The sequence below is a fragment of the Ursus americanus genome, chromosome 3 (genome assembly GCF_024610735.1).
Source record: "Ursus americanus isolate L20-20 chromosome 3, mUrsAme1.1.p, whole genome shotgun sequence".
Classification (NCBI taxonomy): domain Eukaryota; kingdom Metazoa; phylum Chordata; class Mammalia; order Carnivora; family Ursidae; genus Ursus; species Ursus americanus.
Window position 1 is genome coordinate 6757926 of NC_142129.1, and position 18807 is coordinate 6776732.

The 18807-nt window shown below is 43.8% G+C and overlaps 1 protein-coding gene across 4 annotated transcripts in view; it reads right to left on the minus strand.

The window, feature by feature from the left end:
- ZNF862 (zinc finger protein 862) overlaps positions 1-18807 on the minus strand; it is a 33271-nt gene that overhangs the window by 13806 nt on the left and 658 nt on the right. Inside the window, exons 2-6 of one of the 4 annotated variants that reach the window (XM_087860709.1) lie at positions 16699-16892; positions 9990-10101; positions 8190-8294; positions 5817-6514; positions 3992-4169 (exon numbers count right to left, since the gene is read on the minus strand). In XM_087860709.1, coding sequence (XP_087716835.1) covers positions 3992-4169; positions 5817-6514; positions 8190-8294; positions 9990-10050 — 1042 coding nt within the window. In that variant the 5' untranslated portion in view covers positions 10051-10101; positions 16699-16892. The remainder of the gene's footprint in view (positions 1-3991; positions 4170-5816; positions 6515-8189; positions 8295-9989; positions 10102-16698; positions 16893-18807) is intronic. The other 3 variants (XM_045793677.2, XM_087860710.1, XM_087860711.1) reach the window with 3 other exon arrangements.

Sequence of the window (18807 nt, forward strand, 5' to 3'; positions counted from 1 at the left end):
TCTTTTTGTTCCGTTCAGAATGAGTGAGACAGAGGGAAATTTCAAGCAGATTTTCCTAAGTCTTAGTAATGGAAAAACGGCAGAGGGGACCTAACCATAGCAAGTGCATGCATGTGTGTGTGTGTGCGTGTGTGCGCACACACACACACACACACACGTAGACATGCACACACACATTCCATAAAAGTCCTTAAAAATGGTTTGGCTCACAAACACAGACGTCTAACCCTTCCAGGCTATTGCCATCCAAAGGTTGGCAGGCCATACCCATGAATCACTGGGAGAGAGCTGCCCTGGCACCCTGCCTTGGTTCTCTCCTAGCTCCTGCACTGCCCCCACTTGGAGCCCATCACATACGGCCCACCATCCAGCAGTGGCCCCCTACACATTATGTGAGCCATTTGAACTCTTGCTCATCTCTCACTGAGGGCCTGCCCACTCAGTTCTGGTTTCTACCTAGAGGCGTGACTTCTGGCCCCAGCTCTCTGTGAGGTCTAGCTGTAGCTGATGACCTCACCTGTAGAAAAGGCACGGCCCACCTCAAGTGCACGACCTGCCACTTAGCAGGTGACGACACTTTTACTAATAAAAACAAGGGATTCCACAAAGTCCCTCTACTGGCATGTCTATTTTTGTTTCTGACAAATATTTGTTTATTAACAATGGAATCTAATTGAGTTTTCCTTCTGGGGGAAAGTGAGAGACGTCATCAAATATAACCAAAGTCTAAAACCAGAATTTAAAGTATGGAAATAAAAGAACAGTTGGAGACTCCATAGAATGATAAAGTAAATAGCTCTAAATAAGCAAGTCTACGTTAAAAAAAAAAAAAAAAGGCTGTAATAGGAAAGCACTAAAAACAAAACACACACGTCTTCTTTTCTCCACAAACAAAGCGACCGTCCCCTCCAGGTTCAGTGCTATTGACAAGACAGCTGGTGAGGCCCAGGAGGGTGTGACAGGTGAGTGCACCTACCCTGGAGACATTCTATCTGTTGAAAAGCTTCAGTCTATGTGATTTAAGTGCCAAAAACCCAACAGAAATTAATACTAAGTCTGACTACATCAAATTGAGACTGTCTTTTTAAGAACCGGTAAAATAATTATAAAATCTAAAAGGACAAATCTACTAGCTGGAAACCCTAACAAGAGCAATGGAGGAATTAGCTGGGTTTCCTCAAAGGATCCGAACAACAGGAAATCAACAGCACTAGACCATCAGACCCCGAAGCCCCGAAGCCCTGCCACCTGAGCTGAGCTGATCTGCAGCAATGTGAGCTGATCACGGGGGGGGGGGGGGGGGGGGGGCGGGAGGAAGCCAGTCCCCTTTCTCCAGCCAGTCCTCGCGGAGGCAGGCTAACAGTGACCTGCACAGAAGGTCTGAAAGAGCTGGACAAACTGGCAACCTCCTGCAAGGGGGCCTAGGCATGGGAGTGGAGACTTTCAGAAAATTCTTATACTGTTTGAAGTCTTAAATAATCTCATCTTATACCTGGTATATTATTACTATTACTATTACTATTACTATTACTATTACTATTACTATTACTATTACTATCATTATATTAACACCACAATTAGCACAAATCTTGAACCAGAAAGAGAGGGAGTGCAGTTGGCAGTAGACATCCACAAGCAGGAAGCTAAGGAGGGTGAGGCACGCGCAATGCACACAGTAGAAAGCATTTCAGCTTCTCCGTGGTCCAGCTAGATGGCTGCGATTCCCAGGTCTGTTTTCTCATCTGCAAATACTACTACTACCGGCCTGAGAGGTTTGATTTAAGGATTAGAGAGGATATATATACAAGAGACTCAACAGAGGACCCGCACGCAGTAGATACTCAGTGACCGGCAGAAGCCACTGTTCTGATTTCCAGGAGTTAGAATAAAAGACACAAAGCTTCCCAAACACCCAGGATAAGCAGATCACAGTATTTCAAGACAAAGTATAAGAAACATTAAAAATGGACAGATTTTGCTCAAAGGCCAACCGAACTTTTCTTGGCTGTGAAAATTATGATGGGGTTTTCTTTTTCAAAATTTAAGTTCACTCCATGGTGAAGTCCTATTTGTAAAAAAATTAATTGAAAGATAGCACCAAATACTATTTGATTCTCAGCTCTTAAAGTGGTTGCCACAGGAGGATGAAGTGTGGGAGAAAAAACACTCGCCAAAGCCAAATAGCCCTGCACTGTCAATACTGTTTTATATCCCAGTGATCAGCTCAATGCCCTTTAAAAGGTCATTTTTAAACATACAAATCATTTGTGTTTGGCCCCAGTTATATTCTGAAGGCTCCTTAAAGTTTTATACCTCACACATGAAAACTGTCTAAATCAGACAGCAGTTAAAGGATAATCGCTGGAGACCTAATTAAAGTCACAAAAATGGATCACACACACAAACTCTGTTCCTAGACTTCTGTACCTGTTTTAGGCTCACAGACGACTGACGAGGACAGCCTCCTTCTCTATAAAGCCTTCCCTGACTCCTGCCTGCAACACTCAAGCAAACTTAATTACCCTTCCTCTGATTATACTTGTTGTTCATCCAAACAGAATGTAACCCACACTGAACTGTCCCTTATTTCCCCCAGGGAGTGAAGATTTCCCCATTCCTCACTTAAGTTAAAAAGAAATTGACCAAATGCTTCCATGGAGCATGGCCAGCCCTGGCATCAGGAGACGCCCTGTGGTCAATACCAGACACCTGCCCCTTTCCACAGGGGTCCCCAGGGCAAAGCACATCACTACTGTGCTTTCCTTTCAAGGAAGAGCCAACTTTTTATAAGTGGGTGTGTACTTCTTAAAAATGAATTTCCCTTCATTTTCAGTGCTTTTAAACAGTGCTGGGGATAGTGATGCACTTTGAATGCGTACTTTGTACGAGCGCCCTGGGCCGAGGACATGATGAAAACACCTCTATCGTCATAAAAGAAATCGGTTTTTACCTCATATCTGAATGTTTGGGGAGCCATTTAAAAATGATGAACAATGATAAAAACAAGCATACAGGTCAGGAATGTGCAGAAAATAATCCATATCTTATCCGTGCATGAAAGGGCGGTATAAACCAAGGGCTAGGACATCAGTGAAATCACAAATATTCTAGGTTCTTATCTTGTAGAAGTCACGATGCAGATTGCTGCTGTATTCCTAAGTCACGTACAGCAGCCTCTTCTGGAAGGCTGCTGTAACCAGATACGCTAGTAGGCAAACAAGAGCTAAGATGAAAAGTTGTCTTCCCCTTCTGATGCCCCCTGAGTATGGGGGCATGTGACGGAAACAGGAGGCAAAGAGACGAAGAGGCAGATGCAAGAGCGAGCACTCTTCTGAGAAGGTAACAAGCACTTATATTAAGTTCATCTTTCTCCAGTGCCCCCTCTAGTGACACCTCGGCCAAGCCCGCCCTTGCTGGCCCCTGGGCACGAGGAAACAGCCCTGGCACAGAAGAAGGAGAGGCGCCTCCAGGCCTCTGCCCATCCCGTCCCTCCCTCTGTCATGTCCCAATGGCCTTCCTTCTCCCTGTCCACTTGTCCTGTCCTCCGACTCTGTAAAGACTTTCCTGCTCCCTCCCTCCAATGCCCCGCAAAATGAAACCACCCTTCTCTAGCAGCCTCAGGGCACTTTTCCTGAACTTCTTTTACAGAGCTAGTGTTATTTCAGAATTTCTCATTCAAGTGTCTGTCTCTCCCGAAAACCTGCTAGCCCCCTGAAAGCAGAGACCTTGCTTCGCTTGTGTTCACCTGGCACGTAGGACGTATTCAATGGATGTTTGGTGGAAGGTGATGATGGATGGAGATATAGATGAAGAGAGGATAAAGTACTGCATCTCAAAGCAGGGAGAGTTCTGCGGGGCAAAAAATATCATCTCTCTCTGCCTATGTACAGGGAGAAGGCAGAAATGGGAAGATGACCACAAGCCACAGCTGCCCTTGTGGGTTTCCCATGTCAGACGATGGTGGCGAACAAAGGTCTACGTGAATCTTTACCCAGGGCAGCCAACAGCTCATAATTCATCCGCATCACGTCTCTGTACAGCTCCTTCTGCCGCTTGACTAGCATGCCCCACTCCTCCCGGGTGAAATACACCGCCACATCCTCAAACACCACCGGGAGCTCCTCAAACACCACAGGAACCTCCTCAAACAGCCCCTCTTCAGAAGGATCCTGCAACAAAGAGCAGCAGTCACTCAACAGGCCTCTTATGCCAGACGCCCAGCGTGGTACTTTTAGGTTCCTTCTCAAGGCCTAATTTCTCTTGGGAGGCTTGCCAAGAGGCCCAGATGTAACTCTGAGGAATTAATGTATCCACCGAAAGTCAAAGAAGCAAATTTGTGAGGCCCAGAGTTAGTAGGTAAAAAAAAAAAAATGAGCCTCAGTCTGATCCTAGGTCTCTTAGGAGGAAATAAAAATGCGCTGAAGAACAGGGGTCCTGGCAGAGCATTATGACTGCACCTTGCCCTACGCAGTCCTAAGGGGGTGTCTTCTACTCATCTGTGCCTACAACGGTGACCGTCTGCCTCTAGCACCTGCGAAGACTGCCCACTGGGAGAGGAAAGAAGAAGCAGTAGTGCAGAAGAACGAAAGATGCTTGTATTCAGTTACTCGGTTGACACACGCCTTATTGCTAAAGGAATTCAAATTATAAACGGTTAGACCAATTTATTAGCTTCTAATACTAAAAAGTAGAAGGAACATGAACATGAAGAGAAATGAGCTTCGTCACTTTTCTAGCTCCTGGAAAAATTCAAGCTTACTAACTTTAGCTGGGCCCTTACGAGGGAAGAGGAACAGCTGAGCTATTCTCATGGGAATACCAGAGGGGCACTCAAAATGGTTTGTAGTAAAATCCTGTTTATACGAAATAGTTGAGAAATGGTGAAGGATCTCGTTACTCCAAATTCCAGTTCACACAGGTTCCTTACGACCAACTTTGCGAGGAACTAAGAACTTACAAGGTACCCGCGAGCGAGCGCTAGAGCCTCCGGCCTGCTGTGCGCGTGCGCAGGGAGTGGAGGGGCGGGGCCAGCTGGGGGCTCTGGCCACGTCTGTTCCCCTGATAGTCTGTGCCCTCCCAACAAGAGACTTTGTCCGAGTTGCTCCAACGGCCTCAGAGTGGCATCAAAAACATTACATAAAACAACGTGTGTGAGGAAATTGTGCAGTGTGTAGCAGTGCTGCATGATTCTGAAGCTAAAGCTGAAAACATTTTAGAAATTAATTAAGAGCTCTGTGGTTGTTTCGTGGTCGCGTATTATTTACTGAGTTTTGTGACTGTTTTGGATTCTGGATAAAGATTATCGTCCTAAACTTAGAGGTTTCCTTTATATCAGAAGCTGGAGCGTTCTGTCCCACTAATTATGTTTTGTTATCTGTGAAAGGAGATGAAAATAATAGGGCTGTTGTGTTAAATAAATGAGATAACACAGGTCGCCTGGGTGGGGCAGTTGGTTAAGCAAGGACTCTTGGTTTCGGCTCAGGTCATGACCTCAGAGTGGTGAGGTCGAGCCCTGAATGGGGCTCCATGCTCAGTGTGGAGTCTGCTTGAGATTCTCTCTCTCTCTCTCCCTCTGCTCCTCCCCCTGCGTGCTCTCTCTCTAAAATAAAGAAAGAAAATCTTTAAATAGATAAATGAGATAACACTAGTAAAGCACATAACGCCTAGTGCACCGTAAGCATGTTAGGGTCTGGAACATTATAATGGTCGCAGCGGGTATGGCTATTATAATTTTCCCATCGTCGTCATGTGACATGTGCTGTTGCTAGTACGAAATCCTTCCCCTTGAGACCCAGCGATTATTACAAACACATTACCTGGCTGCAGGGTTCAGCAGTGTCATCACACAAAATGTTCCCATTTGAGGAGCTGTGGACATCATCAACAATTTCTTTTTGCCTCAACTCAGAAATGCAGTCTAGATACAATGTAGGAATTGCTCCATTCCCCCCGGGGTCCTCCAGTTCAGCTCTTGGGCTGGGCAGGAGCTGAGCCATGTTATCATAGGCTCCCAGAGGCCCTGGGGGGTACAATATGGGGTAGTCTGCCGTGAAGAGGTGCTTCGGGCTGGCCAGGACATCTCCAGATTCCCCTCGGACGCTCTGGAAACGGGCCGCCCACATGGGGTCCCGTGCTGCCAAGGCATTGACGCAGAACAGGTGAGCTTTGCTCTTGGCGTGGTATTTGAGAGTCTCCACCTTGAATGGTCCTGTATAACCTTCTATTAATCTTGACCGTTTGTCCCTCACAGATGGGTATTCACGGCAAGCAGAGCAAAAGAGAGCCGTCTGCTCCTCATTCATGACCAGCCACGGGAACTGTGTAAACCAAGACTTCTGGATAGAGCGGGGTTTCAAGGGTTTTTTGCTTTTTCCTGTACAGTCTACCTCAGTGTTGCCATGCTCTGTGCATAAGTGAGAAAGACAGGCTTTCTTCTGCGGGGGCAGGTCCAGTCTGGCTTCTCTGGCTGGACTTCGAGAGTCCCTTTCTTCCATGCGGCCCATCTTGTTTTTCCCTTTAGAGAAAAGAGACTGATGGCATCTGCTCTGAAATCCTATAGTTAGAGCCACTGCACCTCACAGGCCTCTCGGTGTAGCAAATATGAAAGCTGGAAATCACATGCAAGAGTGGCCCAGGCTCTACTTGGATTCTCTTCTTTCAGACCCCCAGCTCCCCAGGCCCACCTCACCTGAGCCAGAAGAAAATCAAGTGAGCTTTAAGCATCTCTCCCTTTTTGAAGATTAAAGGGCAGATACGCCTGGCCAAAAAGAGACCTCTGCAGTTTCATCTCTGCAACCTAAGATAGCAGCACCATCTCCAGGAGTTCCAGCTTATTTACGGGTAAGAACACTGAACTTAATAAAATGTTGGTTAAAGAAGATAATTAAAGCCAAATCCTGCAACTCCAACCTCAGCAGGAATCTCCTCTCCGGTACCCCTGCCAGACAGACATCTGCACTTTGCTCACATGGTTTGGGGCAAGCGTACGATCTACCTCCTGTGTAGACGGTTTTGGTCCCCAGAGTTTGCCTTAAGCTGCGATCCACTTTTAAGTTTCTTCCACTCAGGGTAGCTGCTTCAGCACTCCAGAGAAACACAAGTCCTCTCTCACACCACAGCCCTTCCAAAGAGGCAACAACTCTCATGAACTCACTAAGATTTTTCTTCCTCAAACTAAACTAGAAGTTTCTTTATTCACTCCTTAGTTGAAATGCAGGGTAGGTGGCTTTAAACTCCTCCAGGGCCATTTCTCATGCACCAACGTAAGTGCAGATGCTCAGTGGCCAGGGACTCAACAGTATTTACTCCAATTGTAGCCAAAGTGGCTGATAAAGAGAAAGCCGGGTCAAAATTAGGAGCCGGTTAAGCGTCTGCCTTGGGCTTGGGTCATGATCCCAGGGTCCTGGGATGGAGCCCCGCGTCAGGCTCCCCGCTCGGTGGAAAGCCTGCTTCTCCCTCTCCCTCTGCCTGCTGCTCCCCCTGCTTGTGCACACGCTCTCTTGCTCTCTCTCTTTCTCTGTGTCAAATAAATTAATAAAATATTTTTTAAAAAGAGCCAAGCATTGGAAAACAAAATAAATTAGTACCTCTGAAGTCTCAGGCTCCCTGTGGTCCCTCTGAGACAGATCACGGGGGAGAGCAGATGCCTGTGAGTCGGCTCCTATTAGAGCTCGTTCTGCCTCCCTTTTCTTCTACAGTGGGGGCTGCTTCACTCAACCATCTCATCCAAGGACAAGATGTCATCTGGCTCGGCTCTAGCCAAGGCAGTCCCTCAACAGGACAGGCTTCTCAGGGGAGAAAAGCCAAGATAAATCCCTAGAACTTAGCAGATATCTGTTCATTCACTCAGTGATTATTGTGTAACCGCTGCACACCAGGCATTGTTCTCAGCACTGGGACCACAGGAGTCAATAAGACAAAGTCATGCCTTCATGGAACTTAGCATATAGAGATAAATCAACATATACTCTCAGGAAGAAATAAAATAAAGGGAGATGGAGAGGTTGGAGAACGATGTTGGGGGTGTGTGTGCATATTTCAGATAAGGTGGTGGCTGGGGAAGGACAGCATTCGTGTGTGAGTTGGCAGAGAACAGGGAGAGGCCAAGGATGAGACAGGAGTCCTGGTGCCCATCTTTCTGCTCCCTCTCTCCAGCTAGCACCCCTCCTCCCGTGCAGACCCACACTTACCTGGCTGGTGGCTCAGGACATTCCTCTGGCCCTGGACATTGCCTAGCCATGGCTCTGGCCCTTGCTCAAACTTATAGAACAGCTCTGGGGTGGCAATAGTTGGTCCTGAGTCAGGAACAGAGAGAAGCACTTATGAAGTCTTGGATCCAGGTCACACCACAACATTAAGGAAGGGTCTACCTGGGACATCCTCTCCGCACTGTAAGATAATTGGTCAAGGATACAGGGAGGAATCTCGATGCTTTAGCATAGTGGTTTGGAAACTCAGACAGAGAAACTCAGATATCCATGAGGCCTCCAAAAGAATGGGGGTCTGAGTGAATGCAATGAGGGGCACAAGCAAGGCTCTGTGCCCCTTTTGAAGCTAAAAAGGTAGGAAAACTACTGGTTCAGAACAGAGGCTCATAAACCCAAATGCTGAGAGGGGTCAGACCGATAACGTAACTGAGGAAACCGGGCCAGGTGAGAGGCTGTGGTGACCTGCCTATGTGTGTGGGCAGTCACCGCTCCCCCACAAGGGGGAGGCCACCATGTGGAACGCAGGGTCAGTACTGCCAGACTGTCCTATTTTTCAAGAAAAACCAGAAATAATTCCATGTGAAAGCTCCCCGGGATTAAATATTGACAACTTATTAAATATTATAAAGAAACCACGGCACCTGGCTGGCTCATTTGGAAGAGCATGAGGCTCTTGATCTCGGGGTTGTGAGTTCAAGCCCCATGTTAGGTGTAGAGATTACTTAAATAAACTTAAAAATTTTTTTTAAAAATATTTTTAAATACTCTGCAATTTCTGGTTTAAAAGAACCAGAAGTTTTCAAACTGGTTTTGGCAGGCATGGGAGAAGACCCAACCCAGCTGCAATCCTTCCACCCACAGAGAGCTGAGACTGTGGCTCCCATTAGCCTTGGACAGGGGCCAAGATGACAAGAAGAGAAAGGCACAGCAGGTGAGAAAATAGTACAACTGTTGTACCCACATGCTGAACAATGATCACCTCTGTCCATGGTACCGAAAGTTCACCCAGAAGCAGAGAAAAGACATTCAGAAAACAGAAAAGATTAAAAAAACCTACAGGGGTCCCAAGTTTGAAGTTGTTTTAGCTCATTAAGGCTCTATGACAGCCCTCTGAAGGAAACCAAGGCTTAAAAAGTGAGAGGGTTGGGGGGCCCTGGGGGGCTCAGTCAGTTAAGTGTCTGACTCTGTTTCGGCTCAGGTCATGATCTCAGGGTTGTGGGATCCAGCCTGGCATCAGGCTCTGCACTCAGCACGGAGTCGGCTGGAGGTTCTCGCTCCCTCTCCTTCCATGCTCACGTGCATGCGCGCGTGTGCACTCTCTCTCTAAATAAATAAAATCTTAAAAAAAAAAAAGTTAAAGAGTTTGGTCGAAGGCACACCAGTGTCACATGGTGGAGGCTGGGACCCAGAGCAGATTCCCATAGATCAGATGATGCTCTTTCTACCACCATTCATGACCTCCAGGGCCCTATGGGCACCTGAAACAAAACCCACAGGCGAGGCTTCCCACCTGGCACCCTACGATATGGTGAGACATCAAGGTCCAGCCTTGACATGCCCGACTTCCCCCACTTCTCTAGGCCAACTGAAGGGGAGAAGAGAAATGGTAGGATATGAATCCACATGCAGTTAAGTTACATATGGGACTGAGCAGATAAATAATGTAAACAGGTCTGAAAAAAATGGTAGGAGTCCAGAAAATTCTCAAATATGTCGCAGTTGGATACAGTCTGGAATGCTGATCTAGATTCAGGTGGTGGGGAAGTGAATAGGAGCCCATACCTAGTGGTGCCACCAGCTTGTCAGAACCACAGATCTCCTTCTGTTGCTGGCTCAGCAGCATCCATTCCTCCTGAAGCAAGTATACGGTGATGTCATCAAATGTCACAGGAGCCTGGAGGAAAAAATGACACCAGCTAAGCACCAACTTCCTCCTTATATTAGACTTTCACACCTGTGTTCATGATCGCCTGAGGGCACCTGTACTCTGGGAACCTATCGGATTGGGGGAGGGGCATTGTCCATCTCCATATAAGACCTACACCCCACCTCTCTCTCCTTCTGGGTCCAAATCACGGTGGGAATGAGACTCTCTTCTAGGAAGGGCCATGCACCGAAACAGGAGTCATCAAGAAGGCTGACTCAGGAATTCCATTATCCTTTCCCTAACATGCTCTTTGCCTGCCCCAGGACTTCTCAGCCAGGGCCTCAGCAACCACTTACGGCACATTCTTGTGCAAAATCTTGAACCTGGTAAGGAGTTTGTATCTGATTCCTAGAAACAGTTGAAAGTCATTCAGAACTATGTCTGTCAATGAAATCAGCGATCAAGATAGGCAAAGCTTTAGAGTGGAGAACTATACCCCATGGGGCTTGTAAAGTGGCTCTGTTCTGCCAAAAAGGGGTACGGGGTTCAGGAAATATTTGGGGAGTACTGAAGTAAGATGGCAGATTAAACAAGTACACTGAATTGTGCATCCTCCTTGTGAATTTATAAGACACCCCCCCACCAAAACACTCCAAAGCAAAACCCCCACTAGGGTGGGAAACAAAACAAGGGGACAAAAGCAATACAATTTTGGAAACAGAAAAGCAGATGAAAAAGTAATAACTAAGCAGATCCAAGAAAATCACATCCTCACCCAGCAACAGACAAATTATTAACAAAAAATAATTCCCCACCACCAAAGCAAAACAACATCTTGGGAATCAGTATCTTGGGGTAAGTAGAAGTCCTTCCAGAGTGACAATTGTGAAAGGGACACATTCGTTTCCATCTATGACAAGTTCTAGTATATTTGTCTAAAATTGCCTTGTACCTTTATGGTCAGATTTCAAGCACATGAAATAACTTATTTTAACTTCAACAGTAGAAGCTTCTTGAGAAAAACAATACAGATAATTCTTATCAGTCACTGTTGAGTTGTATGCTTAAAAAAAACAATCTGAGTACTTTTCTTATGAGTCAATACATGTTCACTGCAGAATTAAGACAGTGAGCAGAAAAAATGTTTTAAGATCACCCACAACCCCCTTACTAAAACAAGAATTACTATTGACATTCAGTATGTAAACTTCCAGTTTTTTGTCTATAAATATGTATGAATGAACAGTTTTAAAAATAAAAATGGTTTGGAAACACAATGATCCAAAATCTTTGGGACATAGCAAAAGCAGTCTAAGAGGGAAGTTTATAGCGATACAGGCCTACCTCAAGAAACAAGAAAAATCTCAAATGATCTAACCTTATATCTAAAGGAACTAGAAAAAGAAGAATAAACAAAGCCCAAAGAAATGAAATTATAAAGACTAGAGTAGAAATAAGTGAAATAGAGACCAAAAAAAAAAAAAAAAAGTAGAAAAGATCAATGAAACCAAGAGCTGGTTCTTTGAAAAGATAAACAAAATTGATAAACCTTCAGCCAAACTCATCAAGAAAAAAAGAAGACTCAAATAAATAAAATCAGAAATGAAAGAGGGGAAATAACAAAGGATACCACAGAAATAGAAAGGATTATAAGAGAATACTATGAAAAATTATATGTCAACAATTGAAAAACCTAGAAGAAATGGATAAATTTCTAGAAACATACAATCTTCCAAAACTGAATCAGGAAGAAACAGAAAATTTGAATAGACTGATTACTAGTAATGAAATTTATTCTGTAATTTAAAAACTCCCAGGGCACCCAGTGGCTCAGTCAGTTGGGCATCTGCCTTCGGCTTGGGTCATGATCCCAGGGTCCTGGGATCAAGCCCCACAGAGGGCTCCCCACTTGGTGGGGAGTCTGCTTCTCCCTCTCCCTCCACCCTTTCCCTCCAACTCATATTCTCTCTCAATCGCTCTCCTCTCTCTCTCTCTCTCTCTCTCTCAAATAAATGAATAAATAAATAAATCTTAAAAAAAAAAAAAACCCACTCCCGAAAAATGAAATTCCAGGACCAGATGGCTTCACAGGTGAATTCTGCCAAATGTTTAAAGAAGAGTTAATACCTATTCTTCTCAAAATTCTAAGAAATAGAAAAGGAAGGAAAACCTCCCAGTTCATTCTATGAGGGCAGCACTAACCAAAACCAGACAAAGACACCACAAAAAAACAAAACTACAGGCCAATATCCCTGATCAACATAGGCAAAAATCCTCAACAAATATTAGCAAACCAAATTCAACAATACATTAAAAAATATAATTCACCACAATCAAGTGGGATTTATTCCAGAGATGCAAGGATGGTTAAATATTCACAAATCAATCAATGTGATCCATCACATTAAAAAAAGGAAGTATAAAAGTCATATCATCAGAATAGATGCATAAAAAGCATTTGACAAAATAAACATCCATTCACAATAAAAACTCTCAACAAAGTAGGTTTAGAGGGAACATACCTCAACATAATAAAGGCCACATATGAAAAACCCGGAGTTGACATCATACTCAATGATGAAAAACTGAAAGCTTTTCCTCTAAGATCAGAAACAAGACAAGGATGTCCACTTTCACCACCATTGTTCAACGTAGTACTGGAAGTCTTAGCCACAGCAATCAGACAAGAAAACAAAATAAAAGGCATCCAGATTGGTAAGGAAGAAGTAAAGCTGTCACTATTTGCAGATGACATGATACTACATATAGAAAACCCTAGAGACTGCACCAAAAAGTTATTAGAACTAATAAATGCATTCTGTAAAGCTGCAGGATACAAAATTAATATACAGAAATCCACTGCATTTCTCTACACTAATAACAAAGTAGCAGAAAGAGAAATTATGGAAACAATTCCGTTTACAATTGAACCAAAAATAATAAAATACTAGGAACAGAAAACTGTACAACATTGATGAAAGAAATAAAGATCACACACACACACACACACACACACACACACACACACAAATGGAAAGATAAACCGTGCTCTTGGATTGAAAGAATTAATATTGTTAAAATGTCCATATTACCCAAAGCAATCTACAGATTCAGTGTAATCCATATCAAGAAACCAACAGCACTTTTCACAGAACTAGAAAAAATAATGCTAAAATTTGTATGGAATCACAAAAGACCTCGAATAACCAAAGCAATCTTGAGAAAAAAGACTAAAGTTGGAGGTATCACAATCCCAGACTTCAAGATATACTACAAGGCTATAGTAATCTAAACAGTATGGTACTGGCACAAAGAATAGACACATAGATCAACAGAACAGGACAGACAGCCCAGAAATAAACCTTCTCATACACGGTCAATTAACTTATGACAAAGGAGGCAAGTATAAACAATGGGGAAAAGGCAGACTTTTCAATAAATGGTGCTGGGAAAACCGGACAACTACATGCAAAAGAGTGAAACTAAACAACTTTCTTACACCATACATGAAAATCTTCAAAATGGATGGAAGACCTAAACGCAAGAACTGAAATCATATAAAACTCCTAAGACAAGACATGCGCAGTAATCTCTTGGACATCAACCTTAGTAACATATTTACAGATGTCTCCTCAGGCAAGGGAAATAAAAGCAAAAATAAACTACTGGGACCATAACCAAAAAAAGCTTTTGCACAGTGAAGGAAACCATCAACAAAACAAAAAGCAACCTGCTGAATGGGAGAAGATCTTGTAAATGATATATCTGGTTAATATCCAAAATATATAAAGAACTTAACACTAGTAAACACCAGAAAAAAAATCTAATTAAAAAATGCACAGAGAAGGGCGCCTGGGTGGCACAGCGGTTGGGCGTCTGCCTTCGGCTCAGGGTGTGATCCCGGCGTTGTGGGATCGAGCCCCACATCAGGCTCCTCCACTGGAAGCCTGCTTCTTCGTCTCCCACTCCCCCTGCTTGTGTTCCCTCTCTTGCTGGCTGTCTCTATCTCTGTCGAATAAATAAATAAACTCTTTAAAAAAATGCACAGAGGATTTGGATAGACATTTTTCCAAAAAAGACATACAGATGGCCAACAGGCACATGCAAAAATCATCAGGGAAATGCAAATCAAACCACAATGAGATATCACCTCACACCAGTCAGAATGGCTAGTATCAAAAAGACAGGAAATAACACGGGGACTTGGCTGGCTCAACCAGTAGAGCATGCGACTTGATCTTGGGGTTGTGAGTTCGAGCCCCACATTGGGTGTAGAGATTACTCAAAAATTTAAAAAATCTTAAAAAAAAAAAGGACAAGAAATAACAAGTACCGGTGAGGATGAGAAAAGAGAACACTCATGCACTGTTGGTGGGCATGTACAATTGGTGCAGCTCTTGTGGAAAACAGTATGGGGGGGTCCTCAAAAAATTAAAAATAGAAATACTGTATGATCCATAATTCCACTACTGGGTATTAACCCAAAGAAAGCAAAAGTACTGGGGCGCCTGGGTGGCTCAGTCAGTTAAGCATCTGCCTTCGGCTCAGGTCATGATCTCAGGGTCTTGGAATCAAGCCCCACATTTGTGAGCAGGGAGCCTGCTTCTCCCTCTCTCTGCCCCTCCCCCTGCTGTACTCTCAGTCAAAAAATAAAATCTTAAGAAAAAAAGAAAGCAAAAATATTAATTCAAAAATATATATGCACCCCTATGCTTATTGAAGCATTATTTACAATAGCCAAGATATGGAATCAACCCGTGTCCATTGATCCATTGATAGATGAATGGATGAAGAAGATGTATGTATGTATGTATGTAAGTGTGTGTGTGTGTGTGTGTGTGTGTGTGTGTATATATATATACATATCAGCCATAAAAAAGAATGAGATCCTGCCATTTGTGACAACATGGATGGACCTAGAGGGCATTATGCTAAGTGAAATAAGTCGGACAAAAAAGACAAATAGAATATGATTTTAACTATATAAGGAATCTAAGAAACAAAACAAATTAACAGAAAAACTGAAAGAGACTCATAAACACAGAGAACAAACTGATGGTTGCCAGAGGGAAGGAGGGATGGTGGTGGGAGAAATAAGTGAAAGGGATTAAGAGGCACAAACTTCCAGTTACACGGGGTGAACAATACAGAATGGGGAATATAGTCAATATTTAATGATGTTGTACAGTGGCAGATGGTGACCTCACTTGCAGTGAGCACTGAGTAATGTATAGAATTCTCCAATCACTATGTTGTACACCTGAAACAAATATAACATCATATGGCAACTATATTTCAATAATAAAATGTTAAAAAAATAGAACTGTCCTGCCAAACGTGTATGTTTTAAATAACTATTTGCTCTCAGAGTGTCTTCCAAAGCAAAATGTGATTATATTTCCACAATCCTGCTGGAAGATGGGCTCCAACAGACAAGGCAGTCAAACAGGAAAGGGGTACACATAAGAAATGATCTAAGGGAGCCAACATGGGGAAGGGGGAAGAGAACATTCGAGATTATACTGAAGGCAGATTCCAGGATGATTACTGTACACCAGGACTAGCGAGCAAGCTGTTCCGACTTGGACAGGTTAAACTTGTGACCAAGGACAAGCAGGACTCCCTATTCATGCCCACCCCTCCCCCTTTCCTACTGAGGGAACAGGTGGGCTTATAATGAAAGCCAAGAGATCCATCACTTTAGCTTCAGCATGCCCAAGGATGGAGAGTATGGGCAGGACTGAATCCTTAGAGGATAAAGAAGTGTCTTCCCAACAAGAGTGACTGCCCTAACTCTGGTATTTCTCTTTTAACCAATATTATGGCAAGAGCCTTTTGATTCCAAGTGACCTCAATGTAAAGAAAACACCAATCTTGAATAAGACAAATTTCTTATCTATACATAAAGCAAAGAATATCTCTGGATGTTCTATTTTAGTGATTCCCACTGTCTATAGGGCAGAACTCTGACTTTGCCCGGCACCAAGTTCCCTGGATCTGAACCTAACCCACCTTCCTAACTTTAGCTCTATGTAATGCCACACCTGGAATCTCTCCTGCAGACAGATTAGATTAATTGCAATCATTTAACATATTTTGCACCTTTCCTCCCTCTACACACCCAACTTTAGATTCTCTGACTCTATTTCCTCCTATCTACTTAGTCTATCCAACTGTCAGGGTCCTATCCACATTCCATCTCTTTCATGAGGGATTTCCTAACTACCTGGTCTAAGCATTTCTCCTTCCCCTGAGCAAGGAAGCCTTTGCATCCCTCATGGAACTGGAGGTATCCAGGAAGCCTATGCTGACTGGCTTATTTTATAACCTCCTTCACCATCACCTACCCCTTCCCCCTACCACATTATGCAGAAAGTTTTTCATAGGTGCTTAATTATTTCATTCATTATTTGTTTCTTCTGTGCTTGGTGCATGGTGATCCTAAGACATGCAAAATAAAATCGATATTGTCAGGGAAATTAAAATCCATCAGGAGGTGACAGTCATCAATGATATAAGTGCAATAACAGAACTGGGTCCAGAGAAAAATGAGATCAGAATGATCACTTCCATGGACAAGACAGAGGGGTAGGAACCAGAAATGCCGAGGCGGCAAATACATACACAATAAATACTCCTAGCTGGCAGCACCAAAAATCAAATGTCTCCCAGAGGGCACAGGAGGCGTCAGACTGCAGTGTTCTTCAGTGCATTCACACCCTGTAGCAGAAGGGCTCCTGGAATGATTCTATTTTGAGTCACTCATCCCCAAAATACTGAGAACTTATGAAATGCCAGATGCAGCTCCACTATTCTAGCTGGGGATATAGCAGAGAGTAAAGTCAGCACACATGTGAATAAATAAATGAGAATCTTATATAGTGAGAAGGACTGGGAGGAAAATAAAACAGGATAATGGGATAGAGTGATGGAGGCAAGTCTTTGACTCTTATCCATTATTCTGCCAATGGCAAGCAAGATACCCCCCACACCCAGTCCAACAGGCCAAGACTGCTTTTAGTTAATAAATATCACAAAATAGCACCAAAGGAAGATACTCATAATAGACCAAGCTACTACCTCAAGTGGACCCCCAGGCTCCCAGGCCTGAGCCAAACATGTATATATATACTCCCAATGGAACTTTAGAACAGCACAGGCATTCCACCCAGCCTACTTGCTGCCACTCATTTGCAAGGTATCTAACACTGCCAGTTTGTTTTGCAATCACTTTATTTCACCTTTGGATAACCTTCTAAGTTCCCAGGTTAGAAAACTCACGCACTGGGAAGGGTGAGCATCTTTTTGAGACACCCTGCAATCAAGATTAGAATCAAGAGTCAAAGTTCCAGTCCCCGGGGTTTTCAATTAGTGGTTGGGCCTGAACAGGACATCAAATCTCTCCCCTACCTCCCAAAATGTTTGCATTTCTTTCTTCTCCCATTAAAAGCCAAGAAAGCCTAGGGGTGCCTGGGTGGCTCAATTAAACAACTGACTTGATTTCAGCTCAGGTCATGGTCTCAGGGTCGTGAGATCTAGCCCTGCATCAGGCTCTGGGCATGGAGCCCGCTTAAGATTCTCTCTCCCTCTGCCTTTGCCCCTCCCCCGCTTGCTCTGTCTCTCTCTCTCTCTCTCTCAAAAACAAAAAATAAAATGTGGTAACAAAAGCTAAGAAAGCCCACAACTAAATGGAATAGCTTGAAATCAACCTCAAATTACTAAGTCCAATTTTCAATGCCACTTGTTTATGATCCTTCTTCCCCATTACATTGTGCTCCCCAGACTAGGTTCATTCGAAACTAAACGGGATATTACTAAAGCATAAGGGCCATCTCCTTTACTTCTTTGATATCCCCTGTAGTGCTTAACATGAGGCTGGCACACAGTTCCCTTCAATCTTAGGTTCAGCTGAGCTTTATTTGTCTTAGACTGTTTACTTTGGTTGTTTCAACTGTTAAATGCATCACTGTAGCTTGTGGAGGGGAGGGTGTGTGGAAGAGAGGCTTAAGCAAAGAGTAACTTCTTCTGTTAACTCAGTCCTTCCCAGCCTTTTCAGGAGAAGCTACAGTGTGAAAATAACCTCATCATCCTTTCCCTCTTTTGTCTATGGGACAACCCTTCCAGGCTTGTCCTAGTCATTGAAGTCAAATCTGTGGGAGATCTCCTCAGGGAAATGTGGCCACTTCATGTTTATCCTGTATTCCACCAACTCCCTCACAGTAACCATTGACCACATGTTGATTAACTTTTTTTTTTTTTTTTTTTTTTTTTTTTTTAAGGAGAGACTCAATACACACTTGAAAATATGTGGAAGGAACTCTCTCCATGCCAAAGAAGCAATCCTCAAGAACTGGAAGTGGGCAACAAAAAAACATCCAGAAAGATCTTAGTCACAAGAGGCTGCCACTGTCTCCAAGTCAAATGCCTACAACCAAGCTGGTCCTTTGACACTGCCTCTGGACCCTAGCAATCCTGTCAACCTACTTAACTCTAGCGTCAAGCACGTTCCTCCACCTCTTCTTCCAGGTCACAGCCTTCTGCCCCAAGCCTGAAGGAAGTGTATGGAATATGCTTCCAGGCGATGCTACTGCTACTACACGAAGTAGATAAGCTAGCAACTTTAAGCGGGCAGGAAATATGCCAGATGCCTTCTCTTTTTCTTCTCTGCCCTTTCTTGGGAAGGAGGAGTCTATCTAGTCAGGGCCAAAGCTTCACCCTGCCTCTGGGTGACCC